At 35.9% G+C, this 23,826-nt stretch overlaps 3 protein-coding genes across 4 annotated transcripts; all 3 read left to right on the top strand.

The window, feature by feature from the left end:
- The first annotated feature begins 5,770 nt into the window (after positions 1-5,770).
- On the top strand, positions 5,771-6,246 carry LOC130719877 (uncharacterized protein At1g43920, Chloroplastic-like). The gene is made up of 2 exons (XM_057570476.1): positions 5,771-5,926; positions 5,992-6,246. The coding sequence occupies exons 1-2, from the start codon at positions 5,771-5,773 to the stop codon at positions 6,244-6,246; spliced, it is 411 nt and encodes a 136-aa protein (XP_057426459.1).
- A 7,450-nt stretch (positions 6,247-13,696) lies between these two features.
- Positions 13,697-17,396, top strand: LOC130718951 (serine carboxypeptidase-like 27). Of its 2 annotated transcripts, none has more exons than XM_057569606.1 (9): positions 13,697-14,430; positions 14,516-14,611; positions 14,984-15,076; positions 15,208-15,293; positions 15,401-15,661; positions 15,961-16,088; positions 16,173-16,268; positions 16,486-16,591; positions 16,901-17,396. In XM_057569606.1, the coding sequence occupies exons 1-9, from the start codon at positions 14,070-14,072 to the stop codon at positions 17,045-17,047; spliced, it is 1,374 nt and encodes a 457-aa protein (XP_057425589.1). In that variant the 5' UTR covers positions 13,697-14,069; the 3' UTR covers positions 17,048-17,396. The 2 variants fall into 2 exon arrangements, with proteins under 2 accessions (XP_057425589.1, XP_057425590.1); XM_057569607.1 differs by having other exon boundaries at positions 14,392-14,430; positions 14,984-15,098.
- A 2,073-nt stretch (positions 17,397-19,469) lies between these two features.
- On the top strand, positions 19,470-22,525 carry LOC130718805 (tetraspanin-6-like). The gene is made up of 3 exons (XM_057569429.1): positions 19,470-20,049; positions 20,948-21,267; positions 22,026-22,525. The coding sequence occupies exons 1-3, from the start codon at positions 19,558-19,560 to the stop codon at positions 22,063-22,065; spliced, it is 852 nt and encodes a 283-aa protein (XP_057425412.1). The 5' UTR covers positions 19,470-19,557; the 3' UTR covers positions 22,066-22,525.
- The last annotated feature ends 1,301 nt before the right edge of the window (positions 22,526-23,826 follow it).

Raw genomic sequence — 23,826 nt, 5'->3', positions numbered from 1 at the left:
GGGCTAGGATTGGATGGATTGGAGCTTCAAGATGGTGATGGCAGCCATGGGAGGACGGTGACAACCTCCGGGAAGCCATGGAAAGCTTGGGAGAGCTTCCATGGTTGTGGTTACGTCTTCTCCTCTTGGGTTTCAGTTCTTTCTTCCCTTTCCCTTGTAGTTGTTGTTTTCTATTTGTGTATTTAGATTTGTATAGCTTGACTCTTTGATTGTTCTAAGTTCATTCATTGATGTATATGGAAATCTTCCATGCATGGTGTTTCTTTCTATGCTTTATGCTTTTAACCAATCAATTGATAATCAAATGAGCTTCACTAATTTGTAAATAGATCGAGAGGTTGATATGAGTTGGTGAATGCTTAGATAAATGAAAGTATAACGCCTATGTCTTAGGTCACAACACTGTGTTAAAGTTTTACTTTCTTCGCTTCAAGTATCGATTGATTTGTGTTAGATTTCAATGGACTAGCATGAGATTGGGAGATAATTGCGGGTCCGGTTCAAGAGAGAAATCACTCAGTGAACTAGTTGTCTTAGGGTTAGAATATCTCGGGTAGGAGCAATAGTGGATTTCCACGTGACAGGTGGGGTTCTGAGTTCTAACAGAAGTTTCCGACTTGACAACGGGGACTTGCAAGCTTAGGGTACCTTGTTCTAGGAAAAATTGGTCGTTGGGAATGTCTTTGAGAGAGAATCTGAGTTGTATTATTCCTTTTGGGTTTTCTAGATGGTAAGAGATTACGTCTAGGAATTCCAACTGATAGATTCACCTAGGCTAGGGATAGTTAGGTGAATAACTCTCAGCATCATAAATGAAATGAACCATTACAAAAGTGATTGAGCGGAAGCAATTAGAGGATTAGGTGAATGCATTCTAAATACGCTTTCTTCTTCGTTGTCTCTGTAAACCTTCTTTTACTGCTTTCATTTATATTCAAAAACCACAAAAACAAATTCTTCAAATATCTTTTCTATCCACTCGAATCAATATTTAGCTTGTGGAACTGATATTCACATAATCCCTGAGGACGATAAACCCGTATCTGCTTTACTATGATTGAATCATAAAGGTTTAGCCAAAAGCAGTACAAACAACGAGGAAAAAACCTTTATCAAATTTGGCGCCGTTGCCGGGGATTGTGTTTGTAATGTTGGTGAAACAAATGGAGTATTAATTTGAGCTGTAAATAGTGTAAGTAGTGTATATACTCAATGTTTTGACCGTATGTGTCAACTTCACTGATTTGTACTTGTTATTAATGCTTGTTGTAGCCTGATCACCTATAACATGATATGAGATTTGGAAATATCTGAATCTGACATAGAATGAATCAACTAGTGAATTTAATGTCCATTAAGTTCACTAGTCATGAATTGATGAGTTTGATGCATAAGATGTTGTATATAGGTCACTTGTGCATAATTGTTTGTGCTTCCTTGCTCTTGTTCTCTTGTTTTTGTTTTCAGATTACCTTAGGATCCCTCACTTTTGGTTCTTGACTGATTTTTCAAAGTTTTAAGGATAAAAATCCTCTTTTGAGTTATGTGAATCAAGATAGAACCCAGAGTTTTGGGAAACCATGAGTTTTAGTGTGTTTTTAGAACTAGGGTAGTGATTTTGTGAAGTTGTGCTTAAAACTGTGTAACTTTATGCTTCACATGTCTTATTTAGTATTTTAAATGTGTTCATGATGTTTTGAAGCATTAGAATTGAAGATTTCAAAAATATGGGCATAGACTTGTGGAAATGCATGCTTTTGAGTGAATACTTGGAACCTATGGTATATGTACTTGTAATCTGTGTTTTGAAGTTTGAACAGGTCCATTTTGATGCATGTAATGCATATGGAATGATGGAATGTTGGTATGTTGAGTATTAAAGATTTTGGGTATGGTGGTTGTGAAATTGTAATGAAATTCAAGTACTTTTGTGCCAAATTTTACATAAATTCTGCATAATGTTTCTAAATGGCATGAAGTCATTCTTGTTTTGGTGTCTACTTATGTTAGTATAGTGCACTTTTATGTTTGTCTTGTGTACGTACTAGTTTGAGTGTTAAAAATTAAGTATCATATGTTTTAGTAGGTTGTGTAGTGTTTTTAGTACATAGGCTCTTAGATTTTGATCTTGTGGAATGAGTGTTTAGTTGTGTAATTTTAAGTTTTCCACAAGTTTCCTTAGATGCTTATGTGATTTTCAATCATATTTGGGTTCAAGTTATAGCATATATTGAATTTTGGGGGTAGGACTTGTAGGTATTCATGATTTTCCCTTGAAATCCCCTGTTTTTGATCTGCATAATGATAATCTCTGCTGTTGGGTGCTTAGCGGATATATTTGATCACTCAGCGGCCTAGAGAACTGGCACTGGCCGCTCAGCGCACACCAGTAAGCGCTCAGCGCCTATCCCAAAAACAACATTGCACTCCCTACTTTAAATGATCATATCTTCCTTGTTTCTTATCTGATTTAAGCAAATGACCACTCTTTGGAAAGCTCTTCCAGTGCTCTTTCATATGAACCAGAGTATGGATTGTTTTAACGGAATGTGTGACTTTTCTCATTCTCTTTTTTGTACTAACATAAATTACAAGTGATTGTTAGCAGGAATCTTTTATTGCTGATTTTGCTTGGCCTGAGGACAATCCAATTTTCTTGGAGGGGGTGAGAAGTTTGATGAGCTATCCTGGAGAATCATGCATAGCATCATGAGGGAGTATTTTTATTCTTCTTTCATTTTTTGTCTTTTAGTTTCTTGTTAGTATTCTAGTATAAAGATAAATTAACACTTTCTGTGGATTTCATGGATATATGATTGATTTCAATGGCAAGGTTGATGAAGAATCAATGGAATTGCATGATATGTTTTAAATGCAACTTGGATTGTTTGATTCCATGGTCTAACTAGTGTTTGCACTCATTGATAACATGATATGATATGATTGTATGATTCACATTGAATTCATAGGCATAACATGAAATTTTTGAAAATCAGGGACTGCTTTGAACCTAAGCCATGTGAGGGAGTGTGCCTATACAGTTGTGAGCTGAGAGAGTCCTCATTGTTTTGCATGATTGGTTTTGTTTGAGTCTCCGATTGTCATTGTTGTATAGAATTTCTTGGAAATGATCAAGGCATGTTCTTTCTTTAGTGCTTACACACTCACTTAGCCAAATGACCATACCCTTTTATTAGGAAATCCATTGTGCAACCCCATTGAGCTTGAAAAGGAAAGAATTTGTGATTTATTTCTTGTTTATAACCTTGAGCCTAAAAGGAAAATAATGATCTCACCTAAGCTGAATAGGTTAAGAGAGCATTTGCATGATATGGTTGTATTCAAGTTGGGGGTAGCTATTGTTGTGTTCAAGTTGGAGGGAAAGGCATGTTGGTTCAAAAAATGTTGAATTCTCAATCTCTTTTGTGTACTATATGTATATAGTGTGAATAATTGTGAAAAAAAAACAGAAAACAAAGATTGAGAAAGAAAGAAAAGAAAAAGGGTGAAAATAAAAGAAAAGAAAAGAATGGTGAATGAGATAGTTGGTAAAAGTGAGAGAGTGATTTATCATATTTTATTGGTTTGAACTGTGATTGCTCTCTTAACTTATTGAGTATTTTGAATATCCAAAAAAAAAAAAAACCAATTTTCTTTGAAACCTGACATCATTACAACCCTCAAAGACCTTAGAGATCCTTGATTGAACATGCAACTTTGACAATTGTTGAGACGGGTAACAAAATTGATTTTTGTGATTCAGTGTATGATTGAGTGAAACACTTACCTTACTCTGTACAAAATGAGATGTTGAGTGAATTAGTATTCTCTGGTTTGATAGGAATGGATTGTATGCCTATTGATTTTCAGAGTGGATGTGCATTTGTATCATTGTTGTGTTTTTCTTGTGGGCATCAGAGTTATGGTTTTGGATCATCCAGTTTCAGTTTTTGAGAAATCATGCAAATTGAGCTTTTCAGATTTCTGATACTATGTCTGTTGAATGAAAGTCATTACCTAACTGAGTTCACCCGCCGAACGAATCACTTCAGTTAGGACATTCAGCTCACTCCTCACCCTAACTGAGTTCACCCGCCGAAAGGACCTCTGCAAGTTAGGACATTCCGCTCAATCCTCACCCTAACTGAGTTCACCCGCCGAAAGGACCTCTGCAAGTTAGGACATCCAGCTCACTCCTCACCCTAACTGAGTTCACCCGCCGAACGAATCACTTCAGCTAGGACATTCAGCTCACTCCTCACCCTAACTGAGTTCACCCGCCGAAAGGACCTCTGCAAGTTAGGACATTCCGCTCAATCCTCACCCTAACTGAGTTCACCCGCCGAACGAATCACTTCAGTTAGGACATTCAGCTCACTCCTCACCCTAACTGAGTTCACCCGCCGAACGAATCACTTCAGTTAGGACATTCAGCTCACTCCTCACCCTAACTGAGTTCACCCGCCGAAAGGACCTCTGCAAGTTAGGACATTCAGCTCACTCCTCACCCTAACTGAGTTCACCCGCCGAGAGAATATCTTCAAGTTAGGACATTCAGCTCAATCCTCACCCTAACTGAATACTCCCGCCGAACGAATCTCTGCAAGTTGGGACATTCAGCTCAATCCTCAACCTAACTGAGTTCACCCGCCGAACGAATCACTTCAGTTAGGACATTCAGCTCACTCCTCACCCTAACTGAGTTCACCCGCCGAGAGAATATCTTCAAGTTAGGACATTCAGCTCAATCCTCACCCTAACTGAATACTCCCGCCGAATGAATCTCTGCAAGTTGGGACATTCAGCTCAATCCTCAACCTAACTGAGTTCACCCGCCGAACGAATCACTTCAGTTAGGACATTCAGCTCACTCCTCACCCTCACCGAGTTCACCCGCCGAAAGAACCTCTTCAAGTTAGGACATTCAGCTCACTCCTCACCCTAACTGAATACTCCCGCCTAACGATTCTTCTTTTCAGTTAGGACACTCAGCTCAATCCTCACACCTCTTTTTTTATATACTTCATTTCCACCTATTTTTATTTCCATCTCTCTTCTCTTATCATCTATCACATCTTATACTTTCTCACTCTTAATTTTTCTTTTCTTCCTACCTCTTTCTTCCTCCACCTCTTTCCACCTCATTTTGAGGTGTGAATAAATAATTATTGCCGCGGTAATTCACCGAATGCACTTGATCACGAATACAGGGAAAAAGTTGGTGCATAAAGTGGTCATATGGTTTAAATGCTACAAGAAAGGTAGGTGGCAATAAAATACTAAACTGTTGTACAAGTTGTTGTCCTTTGCATCAGAAAAGGGACTGTGACATTTACTTAATTTCAAACGCAATGGTCTGAACACGTTTCTGTCTTTCTACACGTTTCTGTCCTTTTCTATGGTTTGATGTCAAAAATGACCAGTTGGTACTAATGGAAAGGTGGAAACATTAATACATTGGAAACGACAAATGAAGAAGAGTCCAACTGCATCAACCAAACTCAGTTTGCCTTTGTTCAATTTCAACCAAACTGTTTGGGCTAGTTCGTTTCTCTGTTACCATTATATTGCTATGCTATTATGTTTCAAAAAATCAAAATAGATATTTTATACCATTCAGTTTTTTATTTTTTCCTTTTCAAATGGCTATGCCAAGTACAGGACCGATCTGGTGTAAAGGTTGCATCCGCAGTTATTGAGTTCCATCACTTGGCTACAAATTGCTTTTATTTTGCACCTCATTTTGTCCCAAAACGTCACACATTCAACAATGAAGAGAGCTTCCTCATCAGCCTCTGCTTCACGGTCTTCATCTGTGGCCATGGGGCGACGGAGAATATGCAAGTGTATGGAAAACCTAGTCCTCCTCACTTCGCACAGTGAGGATAACCCTGACAGAAAGTTCTGGAGATGCACAAATTGGCATGTAAGTTAACTTCATACTGTTATTTATTTGCTTGGTTTATGTCTAAATTTCGGTTTCTTTTACAGAATGCAAAGGATTGTGGTCACTTCAAGTGGGCTGACGAAGAGGATGAAGCAGATTTAGAGGCTGCACTGAGACATTTGGAACTTCAGTTGGTGAAAATTACTCTGCAGGAGGAACAAATCAAACCAAAGATTGCGAAATTGGAGAAAAAACTTGTCCAACAAAGATTCCAAAAAAAGGTGGTCATGGTGTTTGCTGCGTTGTCCTGCTTAGTGGTCATGATGTTCTGCTTTTGCCGAAGTCATGCACATGCTTAATTTGCATGTTGTGTTCTTGTATTCTTCTCCTGCTTAGTGGCAATATGTATGTTCAACTTTTTATTCTATGTTCAATGTAATCTCTTAGGGGTTTCTGTTAGTAAGCTACCTTTTTTCCTGCTTCTGTAAGACAACAAACATCCTTAATGAAAATCTGGCTTGTTTAACTGTGTTCAATGTGAGTTTACCTCATTTTATAAACAAATTTAACAATTAACTTTAGTTCCATTATCCTAATTAATATGATGATGAATTTTACTGCCTACCAACTGACACCCTGAACATAAGGAACTAAATTGGCTAAGGGTGCAGCAACATGTTTCCTTCAACTGGACTAGCTCTCCTTCCAAGACAGGGATAGTTCAGTTCAAACTGAGACTAACTGAACCTTAGGTTATATGGACATGCATGTCATTTTCAAGTGTTTCAGGGGTGACCTGTTTCAGGACCCACAAACTAGGTTAGGTTGCACAAGTCCACATATATGTTGTTATTTACAATTCCTCTATTGTCTTAAAAACATATCAGAGGTTTCCTCCTCCATTCAACCTCACATATCAGAGGTTTCCTCCTCCATTCAACCTGACCTCTTTCCACACCTTCAAGCTTGACCAGTGAACCAGATAGTAATGGGAGATCCACATTCACAGTGTGCTGATGTTAGTGATGCTTATGATGGAAATTCTACAACCAAAAGGACTTTCAACGGGTATGTAATACTAGTTCTACAAATCTTGTATATGTTCCTTTTATATTCAGTGCTTAATGTCTCACAAAAACTCATTTCTTTTCTATGAAGGGCTGACTTGGAACATGAGGTTAGAAAGCTGGAAACTACTTTTAATGCTATGAGAACAGCTGTTAACGAAGCTTTGGGTCATATTAAGGTAAATAACTTTTCTCTACACCAATCACACAATGAATATTCAACTGCTTCCAGTATTGACTTTATGGTTTTATGTATGATAGGGACTTACATCACGTGTGGACGGTTTGCAAATACAAGTGGTACAACTCCAACAAACTGTTGCTAAAATCACAAAACTGGTGGATCCTAACAGTGTCGGTGTAGAAAATCTCGTACAACTTGGTGAAGGAACCTCCATCCACTGGCCAAACAGAAAAAACTCAGTTTCCCCCAAACTTTTCGACTCCAAGGTGACAAACACTGCTACGTATCGTCGTGCCAGCCCAACACAGGTCGAAATCAACACGTTTTAGGATTGACACTAGTAACCTATGTTGCAACCTCATTGTGTGCTTTTTTCCATTTGCAGGGTCTAATAGCTTCATTCCGCAATGAAGTAGCATGTGACACAGTTAGAAAACTGTTTGATAGTCCAAGTCCAACCGGTAGGGGTAACAAAATGGCAAAGATGGAAATCACATTTGATGAAGGTGAACAAGCGGACTCCATCACCCCTGGTGCACATGTGTTTCCTGTGGTAAGGGAATTAATTCAATATTATGAATTGAATGAAGTCATTTTCACATAATTTAACTTTATAAAATGGCTTAGAGTTACTCATCTTATGTACATGGACTGGAACTATCTTTTCATCATTGATATTAACTTTTATTATATCTCAGATTTATGTGCTCTTAGTATTCACCTTAATATAGTTTACTTTATACAAAATATAAATATCAGGGAATGTTAACCAACTTCAAACCAACTAAGGCTATGCTGTTGCCGAGGTCTGAAGTCAAAGTGGCGGCATACGTGTTCCATCCAGAGCTTGATAATGAGTTCGTATATAAACAACAACACAAATTAAATTTCATATTCTGCAACTTATTAATAATTAGTTTCATTTACATTGTGATTATAACAGCGAAGTATTAGTACGCATGGGAAATAAGATGTTCACTAGAATGGAATTTCAATGCATGTGTCCCAAAAATGAAGTGCAACAAGAGGTTTTGTATTCTCAAACATATAACTCTGAAGTTTCCTTTTTGCTACTACTAACTGATTCCAGTTACTTAAGTCATTTGTTTCTTATGCAGATCATCACCCTCATGACCATGAAAACAACTTTCATGCATCATGACAACCCTACTTCAGCCGTGTGGGCTTTACCACCATCTTTTGTGGTAGGTTATTACATCAATCATGTACTCCAAATTCATGCTTAATGTAAATTACATATATTCATAGCTAACTGTCAAAGTGTGGTGGACTTGTTGAAATAGGAGGATGTCTTCCACGGGCTGACCATAGAAGAACTAGCTAACACATATGCTCAAGTTTGGATGCAGCCAACAGAATCCCTGAAATATGTGCGGACCATTTACATCACCCTAGTACTCAATCTTGTTAACAATTTCCAAAACCTGTTTTGCCAGTAACAACCTCTATAATGACAAATGTTTATTATGTGTTAGGTGTATGTTCCATTACGTGATGAGGAAGGTCATTGGTTTCTTATGGTGATATCACTACCTCATCAAACAGTGTTCCATCTAGACTCATTCCTTGGGCTGACCGAAAGCATAAATCGAAGGACAGAAATGATATCCACTGTGGTAAAAATTTCTTCAATATTTGTTAGATGCTTGAACACACACCTACTTCATTTCTCTAACTATTGTTGTTCTTTTTTGTGATTCTAATAGGCAGCTGCGATATCTAATGTTGTTGCCCAAAAACAATATTCAAAGTGGATAGTCATAAATGCAGCTAAATTCACAGCATGGCCAATTAAGCAAGCTGATGGGATTCCAAATACTGGTTCAAGGTATTCAAAGGAAGACTGAAAACTAATCAAATGTCTAACATGTCTAGACTAATAACTACGTAAATGGCTTTTGAATATGGCTTCTTCTGGTTCTTACTATGGAAATCTATTTGTATTTTAACAAACCTCTAATTTAACAAGACAAACCTCTAAGTTTGTTAAACCTCTGGTTTGTCTATAGTATTATCTAGGGTCCCTCCCTTTGCTGTTTTCATTAGATTCACTTATTACAGGTTCAGACACTCATCATGCTCCTTAATTAATTCTTGTTGTGTTATCATAAAAGTTATACGGTACTCACTTTTAATTTAACAACAGGGAGGATTCGGCAGTGTGGGTGTTATATTGGCTTCAAATGGAAGATGAGTTCAACCATTGGCAAAGTGAGTTGGTAAGTACAGACTTGAGAACATTACACTGTAGTTAGCTTCTATTCTTAACTTAAATGTTGATGTTCATACATTTATTCATACAGCCAAAAATGAAAACTGTGAGGATGAGGACCACTATGAAGTTGGTGACTGGTGTCCACAATGAGGAAAGGAGGGAGATAGAGGAAAAGAGTGCAGCGTTTTGGAATGAACTTACTGGCAATTGACAAATTAATGAAGCAAAGTGTTTTTTGCTTAGTTAACTTCATATTACTCATAACGTTCTCTCATGCGTTAATTTGATCAAGTAAATTATTATGTTGTTTTGCAACTAATTAGACCAACTTCTTTTTATGTATTATCATGCCTTTAATTGGGTGCGTGAAACAGAACACAATGCCCCTTTTGGCCTGTGTGCAAAGTTCTATTATTGTACTTCTATTTCATATGGATTTATTTCGTGATTTTCAACCACAACTGCATGATACATGGTGCAAGTAGGAAGTGGCTTATTCTATGATTGTTTATTAAATTAAATCAATCATATACATTAAGTCAATCAGATACATACTGGTGCTAAGAGGCATTCAATACTGGTGCTATGAGGCATTACATATAAAGTCAATCAATGAATCCAACTCATGAAGTTTTTAATTTTTTATATAAACTTACACAGCATTCAGGGTCTGATATAAGAGCTACAGAGCTAATGGGAAATAGTCAACACATATTCAAGAAGGCAGCACCAATAACACAAATTCTCAATACCTAGCTTCATTTTTTTGAAATAGCTAACTAAATTCACATAACTACAACATCCACTAATCCATCTATGCTTAGCAGATAACAAGCTCTCTGTCTGATTATCTTGAAACATCACTTACATTGTATATATACAATGTTCTACGGTATAAGTTAGTAGGAAGGAGTACCCATTGAATCAAATACATCAAAGTTAAAACAAATGTCGCATCGACCTCGGTGCATGTGAATCAAATACATCAAAGTTAAAAAAATGTCGCATCCAATCTCATAATCAGCTTACACAAAACAGTTTTCGGATGACATTCATTATTTTTTGTGGCATAACAAGCTCAGATCCCCTGCTTGTTCCATATTCCCAAGAGGTGTAAGACAGGATGGAACAAACCAAGTGGCTTTACTCTAACATATTTATCAGGATCCTTTTTTCTTTTGGTATTTCATACATTTCACCTCCTTCATAAGCATTCTTGGAGCAATGGCAATACCCATCATCTCTTGGAATAGTAGTTTACAAAAAATAACGAATATAAACCTGCATATACAATCAGAACCAAACATTCAGCACAAGGAAAACATAGGACTTCTAACAATTATGCATAACATGTAAAAATAATATAACTATTAACATAATATAAAAAGATATCTTGAGATTAACCGATAGATGAAATATTCTACCATGATTATTTCTGACTGATTAGAGGCAAAATTGTGACTGAGTCTTTTCATACAAGATAGAATTTATGCAAGTCTGGGCTGGATGGGTGATACTATAAAACAAGGTCCAAAACGAGAAGCTGAATTAGATTAGTTATACAAGTATCGAGTTTTGACATGGAAGATATTTGGTAGTTATAACATGCTACTACTTACAGTAACATCCATAAAAGCTGTTGCATCTCCTTCTTCTCCCATGTGGGCAGCCACCTTCCCCATGATACAATCAATAAGCTGGCCGATTGTCATACGAGCCCTTCTGCAATATGAACATGTCTCACCCTTACTTTCACAAACAGCAACCCTTCAACATTTGTTCTCAGCATAACCTACAAAATAGAAAATACATACATCCAGCAATGAAAAAAAGGATCTGGTGATAATTCGGGAGATCGGAACATATTCTCATTACTTCAGATGTAAACAATTTGTTTATTTCAAACAAATCCTAGTTTTACAACTTAAACCCATTAAACTATCCTAACATGGCATAAACTTCATTTGCATCAGATGAAAGTAAACTAATGAGATGAACTCACTTGATCAACAACACATGAAAGTGAACTCACTTGATTAACAATTGCAGTTTCACTATGGCATAAGCTAATGCTGTGATCACGTCTTGTTGTGCTATTTAAAAGCAATGATTTAATTCAGTAAATAAAAATTTTCATCATGGAAAATATTGGTCAGGATTTTCCCAAATTTTATGCTTACTGGTGGCGCAAGATCCCCGATACTTGGACCTCCCTCTAGTTCAACCACGGGGTCTGATTGTGTGTATTACATGATGCATTCAGGATCTGGGATGGCTTATCTTAGTGTGGGGTTTATCTCCTCTATTCTTCTTCTACGCTCACAGAATACAACTGAAAAGTGTGAAGCAAATCAGGAATCAAGGGTACCATTTCCTACAATAATCTAAAGCATTTCCAGACTACATTTCAGTCCAACTACAGAACCATGAAACATTTCCAGACTACATCTCCTACATTTCCTACAATAATCTAAAGCATTTCCAGAGTACATTTCCTACATTTCAGTTCAACATAATATACCATTTTCGTTAAGAAACAAAAGAAGAGAAGAACAGGGTTCTAAGATACTCACTCAGTCGGAGAAGGGGTTCTAAGATACTAACTCATTCCGTGACAGTGACCTAATCCACCAAAGATAATCCACCATGGACACCGAATCCACCATCACAAGACAACGACGACCCCAATCTATCAAAAACAGGGATTGCACGGTGCCAAGCAATCTCAGGCAGAAAAATCAAACCCGTATTCAACACGTCCATGAAACTGAAGACTGGCGGTGGAAGAAGTACTTCCGTGACAGTGACCTAATCCACGATCGACACCGAATCCACCATCACAAGGCAACAACGACCCTAGTCTATCAAAATCAGGGATTGCACGGTGCCAAGCAATCTCAGGCAGAAAATTCAAACCCGTATTCAACACGTCCATGAAACATGATCCATGATACCCGACCCAGAAAGCAGAATAGGAAGGGGCTTTCCTGTCATATACACACTTAATTAAATTTTTTTTTTTTTCCTTTAACAAGCAGATCCGGTAACCAATTTTAGTCATTGCCAGATGGCATATTCTAATTGGGCCATCCCTCTCTTGCACCGGTGCAAGACCCACACCATATTGCACCTTATCCTGAACCCAAGTTGTATTGTTTTTTGTGAATAGGAAAATAAAACAACAACTACACACTTAAAACATCACTAAAGTCTGAAAAGCAAAGACACAATCCTAATCCTATCAAAAGGGTTAAGTGGATAGTGGACATTGAAGACTTGCTTTCATTCCAGCAAGACAATCTGCGAGCTTATTTGTCTCTATTAGGATACGGCGAAGATGAACATCTCAATCACATGACAGAAGTGAATGGATATCCAATAACTTACTCGTGCACACATGGAGTTTGAACCTTTCATCCATTGAGGATTCGACAATCTCTAAACAATTTGTTTCACAAAAAAACATTCTTAATCTTCATGCACTAGAGAAGTTTGGCTACCATTTGAGGAACTAATAAAAAAATTGAGCATTGCTCTCATATTTTCTCTCTCCCCCCCCCCCCCCCCCTCTTCTAGGTTTTAGTTACTGCTAGTTATTAGAGTTTGGTACATTACTTTAATCCTACCAATTTGTTTTCTCTGCCACTTCATCATTGCTAAGTTTCATTCCACCCTGGGTTAAAACTCAATTTTACTCGCATAGGTGCCTCTTTCAACTGGCTTGCCCTGTACACTGGAACAGAGGAGTTCATCAAATCATGTGTACACTATCAATATGCCAAATATATTCCTTCAAAAAAAGTGTGCTTTTATATAACCATTACCTTCACGACTTGACACTGGTCTTCCACCTTCTCAAGGTCAATTCGTTATTTCAGTAGACTTGAAGTTTTTTTTTTTTTTGAATAATATAAGAAGTTATATGCTAAATTTAAATCACAATTTTTTTTGATTGACTAGTCTGGTAAATCAAACCAATATAAATGTACAATAAATTTAAGTTCAAATAAAATAAACTAAAATTCAACATCTAACAATAAGTGAAGTCCTCTACTAAGTTAGAACCGTATTGATCATGATGACACAACCAATCAGAAGTTAGAATGCCCATAATGTTGTTATTGACTTACTGTTACTGATATGATCCAAACAAAAATCTATCTAGGGAAACTTTGAGCACTCCCATGTGCACACAAGTGCTCAGTCAACTTGCCTGAAACAAAGCATATGCTAGCAAGAAAATTCAAAGCATTGATGATAAAAGTGAAGACACCCAATGTATGGCGCTAAATTGCCAACAACTCATTTTAATTTCATTGTCACAATCATTGGTACCTCCTTATAAATATCAACTGAGACACTTTTATTCAATTATTTTGTTGTGTCTCTCACTTCCTCACTGTCTCTTCTTGGACTCTTCCTTTGTTTTACTGCAACAAACCCTCTCTCTCTTTCTTTCTCTCTTTCACTCCTCTGTGTTTGGATCAGAAAGATAGATAATTTCTGCATCTGGGTTTCAATGCTGCCACTTGCTTCAAATCTCTGGCAATAGGGTGTAGATCTTTTTTGTCACTGTAGTTGGATTTAGTCTTTGACACTTTGTAGTACTTCTAGAAATTCCATTGGTTATCTCATTATTCTCTGATTGATTCCCTGCTTTCTTTTTCATTAGTACTTTTTTTGTGTGACAGAATCATGGGGTTTTGTTATCATGTTTTGTTTTTGTTGTCCATTTGTGTGGGAGTTTCTCTAGCCACACCAATAGAAGATCAAAGGAGAGATAGGATTACCTATCTTCCAGGGCAGCCAAAGAATGTTGAATTTGCTCAGTACTCTGGCTATGTTACTGTCAATGAGCAGAATGGGAGGGCATTGTTTTACTGGTTGGTTGAGGCGCCGGCGAACCGTGGACCTAAGTCAAGGCCACTTGTGTTGTGGCTTAATGGTGGCCCTGGATGCTCCTCCATTGCTTATGGTGCATCGGAAGAAATTGGCCCTTTTCATATTAAGCCTGATGGGAAGACACTTTACTCGAATCCTTATGCTTGGAACAATTGTAAGTGAAATTCTTAGCACCAACAGTTTGGAATTGTATTTTTTTAGTCATAATTTTCATGTCAAATTTGTTTTGGATGTTGCAGTGGCAAATATACTATTTCTTGACTCTCCTGCTGGGGTTGGTTTTTCATATGCAAATAAAACAACAGATCTGTATACATTTGGTGACAAGAAAACAGGTAATTTATGTGTTAGTAGTAACATTTGGAGAATTTGGGTTATTTGCTGTCAGGAAAATCCTAAATTCACACCGTCGTCGGATTCGAGTCATTCGATCAAAATCCGATGGCTGATTTATCTGAGCTGGCTGATGTTGATGAAACCAATAAGCTGTCCGATCTCGATCGAATGGCTAAGAGTTCTTGAAGCTTGAATTTAGGATTGCCCTGAATGCAAGGAAACTAAATCCACATTTGGAAGAGTAATGTACTTTCTGATGCAGGATTTACTCATCATGCTAGTTTTGTTTGTTTTTTTTAGCTATAATAGTTTATGAATTTGTGATTTGACATGCTAATATGCATTTGGATATGGGTTTTCTGACTTTGCAGCTGAAGATGCATATATTTTTCTTGTCAATTGGTTTGAAAGATTTCCTCAATATAAGCATAGAGAATTCTACATTGCTGGAGAAAGTTATGCAGGTGATTCTATATATGATAACTGGTACAGTATCAGTTTTCTACTTTTTTCCCCAAAGATTTTGGTGCTAGAGTTATCAATTGAATGCTTTGTACTATGAAGATTGATTCAATTTGTTAAAATTGCTTTTCAGGTCACTATGTTCCTCAGTTGGCTCAACTTGTTTATCGGAGAAATAAGGGAATAAATAATCCGGATATAAATTTTAAGGGATTTATGGTAAGACTGTAAGATTCATGAGAAAAGATACATTTTTAATCTTTTTAGTTTTATAGTTATACAACTACCTTGTTATAATCATTTCGTGCTACGCTAATTACTCTCAGGTTGGAAATGCTGTTACTGATGATTATCATGATTATGTTGGCACATTTGAGTACTGGTGGACTCATGGTTTAATTTCAGATTCCACATATAGGATGCTGAGAATTGCTTGTGACTTTGGCTCCTCACAACATCCATCAGTGCAATGCATGCAGGCTCTCAGAGTAGCAGTTGTGGAGCAGGGAAATATTGATCCATACAGCATTTATACACCGCCTTGTAACGATACCGCATCACTCAGAAGCGGCTTGAGGGGTCGCTATGTAAGCTTTTTTTAGCAACTTATTCAATTTACTCGCATAAACACCGTGTCTAGTTGCAAGTCCTTTCATTCCAGTGTAGTTGTCAAACCAAAATATTGTAGAAAAATGCTATCTGAGATTAGATTCTAATGCTTATATTTCTTCTTGAGAAGTTTCTACTTTCTACCAAATTATCTCTCCTGTAGAAAAAGTGGTTGAAAAGTTACTGAAATCTTGTTGTGGTAGATCGAACATCTAGGAGTTGCTGAATTTCCAATTTTTCCTTACATAAAGTTGATTAACTTTTCTTCCAAACTCAGCCATGGATGTCTCGAGCTTATGATCCCTGTACTGAAAGGCATTCTTCTGTGTATTTCAATCTTCCAGAAGTTCAGAAGGCACTTCATGCCAATGTTACTGGGGTTTCTTATGAATGGAAGACTTGCAGGTATTCTATTTATATGTAACTAATATTGGACTTTTTTTAGGTCTATTCTATTAGAAGTTTGATATAGAAGGTTTCTATTAACAGTGATATTGTTGGAAACTATTGGACTGATTCTCCACTATCCATGCTTCCTATATACCGGGAACTTATTAATGCTAGCCTCCGTATATGGGTTTACAGGTACTTAACTTTTCTCACTCATCATATCATTATTTTTATTGTAAATTGTTGAAGAATACATATGCATTTTAAGCATTGTGCCGAGATAAAGTGAAAATATCTTTGTTCCTTAATCATTTGAGTTGTTGCCACCTACCATATACTCAATTCAACATTCTCATCTACCATATATTCTGTTGTCTAGAATTGACTCTTCATTTTTATATTTTGGCTGCAGTGGAGATACTGATGCTGTGGTTCCTTTGACTGCCACTCGATATTCCATTGATGCCTTGAAACTACCAACCATCATCAACTGGTACCCTTGGAATGATAATGGCAAGGTTGGTGCTAACTTCTGCATATTAGTAACCACTATGATAGGAACTAAGCTAATAAGAAGAAGAAAATTGATATTATACAAGAATAGAAATTATGATGGTTCCTGAGTAATTCTAGAGTCTCAGCAACTGTCCTTAATTCCCAATGGAAAATGTTTCCTACAAATCCTATTTCTCTCTCACTCTCTAACTAACTATCTCAAACTAGCTAAAACTACCTCAACTAACAAACTAAACTGCTTACTAACTTTGTGTACCTATCACACTATTGCTTTGTCTACCTGATAGCTGAAAATTTGCTATTTTGTGAAGGTTGGTGGGTGGAGTCAAGTTTATAAAGGGCTCACACTGGTTACAGTAAGAGGAGCTGGACATGAGGTTCCACTCCACAGGCCTCGCCAGGCATTTATTCTTTTTAGGTCCTTCTTGGAGAACAAGGCCATGCCATCTTCAAGTTAGAACCATTTATTCTTTTTCACTTGATGAATGATCATCACACAAGTACAAAACCAAAAGGTTCACCATTCTTGCAGTACCCTAGGCTTAGGAATAGTTACTGCCATTTATATACATAGAACAGGCTGAGACAGAATAAGGAACTCATTTCTCATGAGTTCCATCTTGGCTCTCTGCCTGGTCAATTGATAAATGTATCAATGTTAATTTCCTCTATTTTTATTTGTTATTGAAAATGTGATTATTTATATGAAGTGTTATTCTTTATGTTGTTTTCATTGTGCAAGACTAATGCCATATCTTGTATAAAAACTGTTCTCATCAATGAAGAGTCTCTACTTTCAACTCTGCATTTAGTCACTTTTTTTTTTATATAATTTTTATGTGATGTGATGTGACTGAAAACTTAATTTGTTCCTGTTTTTTTTTTTTTTGCTTTAAATTTATGTAGTTAGATTTTTGCCTCAACTAATATTGGCACTGAAATAATTACAGAAAACATATGTACAGGCACACCTTTTGAAAAAGTAGGATACAAAGTGGAATGAATTGATTAAATTCACATAGGAACACATCATAAAAGAATTAACGTAAGATGCTCTACCAACAAGTTGGGATATATTGTTGTGTATTCTAAAATTAGAATTCGGTTTAAGTTTAACTTTACCTCAAAACTTAGTTTAGAGGTGAAAGTTGTTTTACTTTTATAATGACTTATTCGGCTATATCTCTGGTCAATATGAAACTTCCCAACCCACCTTCTCACCCTCAGGCTGGACAACTGAATTGAATGGTTCAATAAATCGATCCAGGAAGTATATAATCTTTCTCTTGTTTGGTGTTCAACCTTCCCCTTCAAGCTTAGTCGAATTGTGACTTTCAATGGATTGAGCACTTGCAGACAACATTGAAAGGGACCTACTGATAATGTTAACTCCAATGAAATTCTCTTATCATGGGTCACTAAAGAATGTTCCCCCACTTATAACCAATAACCACTTGGTATATCATTTCAATAAGATTTTCTTTGGTGTTATAATCTGCTCAAGCATAGTGAATGCCAAAGGTCTCACAAAGAGTACGAGTTTTAAACAACTACCGACTCATTGAGTATCATTCCAATAAGATGCAATATGCCTAAATAATGAATTGATCATCCTGACTTATTTTGATTTCAATATAGAACGGCCAACAACCTATTATGATAAAAAGTTCAGTTAACATATTACTCACAATCCATTATAGAAAATATTCTTACAGTAGTCTAACGAAGAATCAAGTCTGCTAGAAAATTCTTGGTTCTTTCATATTTATGCGCTTTGCCAGGGTTGATGGTGCATGTAGGGAGTATTTTCTTTTTGTTCAAACCATAAGTAGCATCTATTGAGACAATTATGTTCGAGCCTAGTAGGACCTCTATGGGCGGCAAAACTCTTCCTACCAAGTAGTTAGGGATTCGAACCCGAGATATGTAGTTAAGCTAGAACAACTCCATGTAGGGAGTGTTTGATAATTGAAATTTAGTAGAATTAACAATGCTGTAGCAGATATTCATTAGAGTTTGCAAATAAAACTTTTACAATCTGGTATTTTGTTTTTTCACATTTAAGATTTCATGGTTGAAGACAATATATCAACAACACAAGGTGCTTTGCTAAAGTATATTTGTCATGGACGAATTAAAGCTTGGTGGAACCTCTTTTTAAGAAAAAGAATAAGAGTACCAAGTGGAGCTGAAAAGATACATGCTGCTGATATGGCATTCAGATTAGATGAGGCAGGATAAGAAAGAAAGAAAGAGCATCCATATTATACAATATTTCTATTGTATAATACCTATCCAAGAATAACCCAAATCTGGTTCATTCATTATCTTGCTTAGCAAAGAAGTCCAAATGGGGTCCATAATCCAAAAGCAAATAGCATCATCTGTAGTTACCAAAAAGACCATCACTAGTTCTAAAATTCTTTGCTTGCCTTATCGAAACACACATGGAATTGATGCTTCTGCAAATTGTTATATACCATCAGTTACATGGATAAACATGTCAATTGCATCACTAGAATATTTGAAAAAATAAGGCCGGGAAAGCAGGCAAGAAGGACAAATTTGGAAAGAAAAAACAACTTCCTTAACAACTAAGAAGTACATGTCATTCTCATTTGCTCATTTTCACAAACTCCAACTAAAGTTTCTCAATATACTTTTTTTTTTCCATATGTTATCTTCCATGAGAGACAATTCTGTTCGAGTTGAGAACATTCATGTGCTGGTGGCAGACTAACTCTCTCAGCAGAGGTTCTTTCCATACATAAGACTCAAATTTGAGACATTATTTAAGAGAAATCAAGCATATACCATTTCAAACCAACCAACCGTCATTTCGTAAGGAAAAATGAATTTGAAATAGCATAACAAACCATAACTAGTGCCTCTCTCCCAATTTAAATAGAGGTGCCATAAGAATCCCAAGAAGCAACAATACATAAAAAAACTAGGGAGAGAGAGAGAGATGCATAGGTTCAGCAACACAGTGATTGGGTTCTTGAACTTGTTTACACTTCTAGCATCCATACCCATAATTGGAGCAGGTTTATGGATGGCAAGGAGCAGCACAACCTGTGAAAATTTTCTCCAAACACCACTTTTGGTGATTGGTTTTGTTGTGCTTGTGGTATCATTATCAGGCTTCATTGGTGCTTGTTTTCATGTGGCATGTGCACTCTGGTTGTACTTGGTGGTCATGTTGTTCCTCATAGCAGCACTTCTGGGGTTGACTGTGTTTGGTTTTGGTGTGACTAGCAAGGGTGGTGGTGTGGAAGTGCCTGGTAGAGTTTACAAGGAGTATCGTCTTCAGGATTATTCACCATGGCTGCAGAAGAGAGTGAATGATCCTCGCTATTGGAACACTATCAGGAGCTGTATTTTGGGCTCTAAGACTTGTGAAAAACTTGCTTCTTGGACTCCTCTGGATTATATGCAGAGGGATATGTCTCCAATACAGGTACAATTAATAATATGTAGCTTGTTTCTATTTGTGGTTTGTTTGGACTTTCAACTTTGGTGTGTGTTTGAGGATTCAATTTTCAAATTCTGGCTTTATGTTTTGCTCCTTTGTCTTCTAGTTGTTCTTAATATGTGGAGAGGAGAATCATTTTATCATTTGTGTGGTGTCTGTCATCTTCAGTTGAATTGTAAAATTAAATTCTTAAGAACTCAAAGTTGTGAGCTATTAAAAAGGCTGAATAGGAGAGCTGATTTAGTGGTAGTTTTTTTTGGTTGTTCCTACTACTGGTTGCAAGCAAGTTAACCAATCATAAATTTCCACTATTTCCGCAAAAATGGTCGGTGAACCATCCCTCCACACCATGGTCCATCCCCTCCATACTATCCATTGAAAGAACTTATTTAAGCTTATTTTATAGTATAAACGTTTATGCAAGTGATCGGAAGAACTTATGTAAATATTTTATAACATACTTATGAGCTGTTTTGAGCAAAGTTTTATAGGTTGCTCGAACTAATTTATGAATAAGCACTTCTACATACGTGTGTAGCCTACTCTGAATTTATTTTGATAACTTTATCAAAGCTATTATTTGGTAAGGATTTATTGACATAAGTGCTTAATTAGGCTGCTAATCCAAACCCAGGTTACATCTCACACTATAAGGTACCAAATATATAATTAACTTTCAAAGACATTTTCTTGTATTTTTGAATAACATGATATGGTTCAATTGAAGAGAGAAAGTCATTTTCTTTTGAAATACAACTAATGAATACTAAAACCAGTTATGGTATATACTTGTATAACATATATTTGTCTCTCTAATGCTCTAAATTCCAATTCATTTTTCTAAGTCAAATTGATAAATGCTAATTCATAATTGGTTATGCAGTCTGGATGTTGTAAGCCACCAACTGCTTGCACTTACAACATGGAGTCAACAATGATGAGCCAAGACCCTGATTGCTACAAGTGGAACAATGATCCTACTTTGCTCTGCTATGAGTGTGATTCCTGCAAAGCTGGTGTGCTTGAAGACATAAGAAGGAACTGGCATAAGCTCTCTGTTCTCACTGTCTCCATGCTTGTGCTTCTCATAGGGATTTATTCCATTGGGTGCTGTGCTTTCAGAAATGCAAGAAGGGCTGAAACAGATTATCCATATGGCGAGAACCGGATGACCAAAGTCCGACCCAGATGGGATTACCACTGGTAAGTCCAAACTTAGTACAAAAATTAGGTCATATTTTATTGCATTTCCCTTCCAATAATGCATGTCTGGATACACGGTGAAAAACTACTGTGAAATAAAATTACGGTGGACAGAAGCAACTTTCTTTGATTTTTGTGGCCATCCACAGTGATTTTGGCTTCATTGTGGTTTTCTACCGTGTATCCAGACATGCACTAAGAAAAATCGAAAAGAAAGAGGAAGAGAAACTATGTTAATATTGGAAATCCAACTTTTTAGGCGGAAAATTTAGTGTGTGTTTGGTTCGGCGTTTGAGAGCCTTAGAATCAATTCTCATTGATCATAATCATTTTTATATGGTTTATATAGATGTTTGACAATCAACACAGAGAATTGATTGTAGTCCCAAAATTAATTAGATCGTTTGTGAAATTTTATAACTCGATTTCATACCAATACCCTACAAAAATAAATCACTTTTCCAATCAACATATTCTAACATATATCACTTCGCTTTCAACTTACTTTTACCATAATCTATTCTACTCAAAATCAATTCTCCAGACGTGCACTTACTGGTCTAAGTAGAATTGTTTTTCATGGCATGAACTAGAAATATTTCTAATGCTTTAAATTGAAGTATTAAACATAGTAACTAGAACAAGTCTTTGTCTATGGACTATGGTTCATACTTGTACAAATTTAAATGGTATAAATGAATCATGCTCACCTATGAAGATTCTTAATTTGACTGTTATCTGGTTTGCTTTTTCCACAGGTGGAGGTGGTTGCATAACAGGAGAGAACAACTTTATTAGTCAGCAAATAATCTCTACCATCCATTCATGCATTGATGCTGCATTGATGGTTCAATTCACTAGTTTCTCTGTAAATGGGCATAGAAGGTCTCAAGCACTTTGTTTCTACCAGCTTCCTAAGTGGATGCTTTTTGTACAGAGCTTGATGAAGAAACAACAGGGAAACGTGTGGGTTAAAGTCCAGCCCAACCAAAAACACTAATGGCTTTGTCTGTTTGTTTTCAAAGTAGCAATCAATGATTGATTTTCATATGCTCTATAAGCCATAACAGGGATCAAATTTTGATCCACTCCATTATTATTTCATTACTGTCCAGCCTTACAGGCAGTGAATTGAAGGTTGCTTGATTTCTAGCTAGTCAACCATACATCTAGTAGAACTTATAGGATAAATATTAACCACTAGTGCTTTTTTACCCGCGCGTTGTACGGGGAATATATCTATTGTATTTGATACATCGATTCATATTTTAAATTATAAATATTTAAGATGCTAAGAATGTAAGAATAATCATAATAAAAATGTAGATATTTAAAGAGCACAAATTTTGAAAAACACAGAAGTTAATAAACCAAAAGCTTTAATTTTTGCATATGTGAGGTATAACTGAATTTTGTTTGTGAAGATGTATACTCGTGTTGCATAAAGGGTAATGCTTTTGTGTTTTAGATATATAACAATACATAAATATATAATTATTTTTTAAATTATTAAAAATACACTTAAGTTATAGAAAATGAATTTTATTTTTTTTAGCTCGTACAAATTTTCATTTTCATGTAGAATGTTTCTACCCGTGAGATCTCGTAACTCTAATTTGTTAGCACTAATAAATTCAGGTCATAATTTTATAGTACATATGTATTAATATTTTGTATTTCTCGTACTTTTCTTATAATCAAATTATTATAGTTATATACTTATATAAATATACACTCTTAAAATTTTGAAAACAATACTAAAGTTAATTATATTAAATTTATTCTATTAAAATAATATCAATTAATTAGTTTAGAATATAATGATTGTATAAAACAAGTATAATGATACTTTTTATATAAAACAAAATCTCACGTAGATAGCATTATAGTACTTTAAAATTAAAACATACAATTGAAAATTATACGCAAATACAAAGAACAACCGCTTTTAGGTTTCAGAGCAGACTTAGATGCAAATCATCTTACTCAATGGATTCTCATTTATCAGAGAAACAAAATCTTATAAATTTCATAAATCAATATAGATTTAAAATTTTCAAATTAGCCAATATAGATTTGTTTTGGAAATGAATTTTAGGTGTAGAAATTTCTCCTCGTCATTTATACTCCCTTCGTCCCCTATTATAAGTCACTTTTTGTGAGTTTTTTTTGTCCCAAAATATAAGTCACTTTACAATATCTATGCAACATTAATTTTTTCTCTCCATGTTTACCCTTGTAGCATTTAAAGAATTTTCCTACTTTCCAATATTTTTCTTTATTATCGAGGTCACTTTCATTTATATCTACTCAAAAAACTTCCAAAACTTATTTTTTATTGGTGGAAGGGGGTTTTCAAGATAGTGGAACATTAATATGGAGAGAGAGGTAGATGAGATTCATTGAATTGATATACTTTTAAATGTGGTCAGTTTAGGAAAAAAGATACAAATTTATTGTAACTAACTAATTCTAACCACTTTTCTTAATCCTAGAGAATTAGGTAAAAATGACTTATAATAGGTGATGGAGGGAGTAACTGAATGCTTTCGGTTGGTA

The sequence above is a fragment of the Lotus japonicus genome, chromosome 5 (assembly GCF_012489685.1).
Source record: "Lotus japonicus ecotype B-129 chromosome 5, LjGifu_v1.2".
NCBI lineage: Eukaryota > Viridiplantae > Streptophyta > Magnoliopsida > Fabales > Fabaceae > Lotus > Lotus japonicus.
Note: the sequence above shows the minus strand (reverse complement) of the source record. Positions and strands in the feature narration are given on the sequence as shown.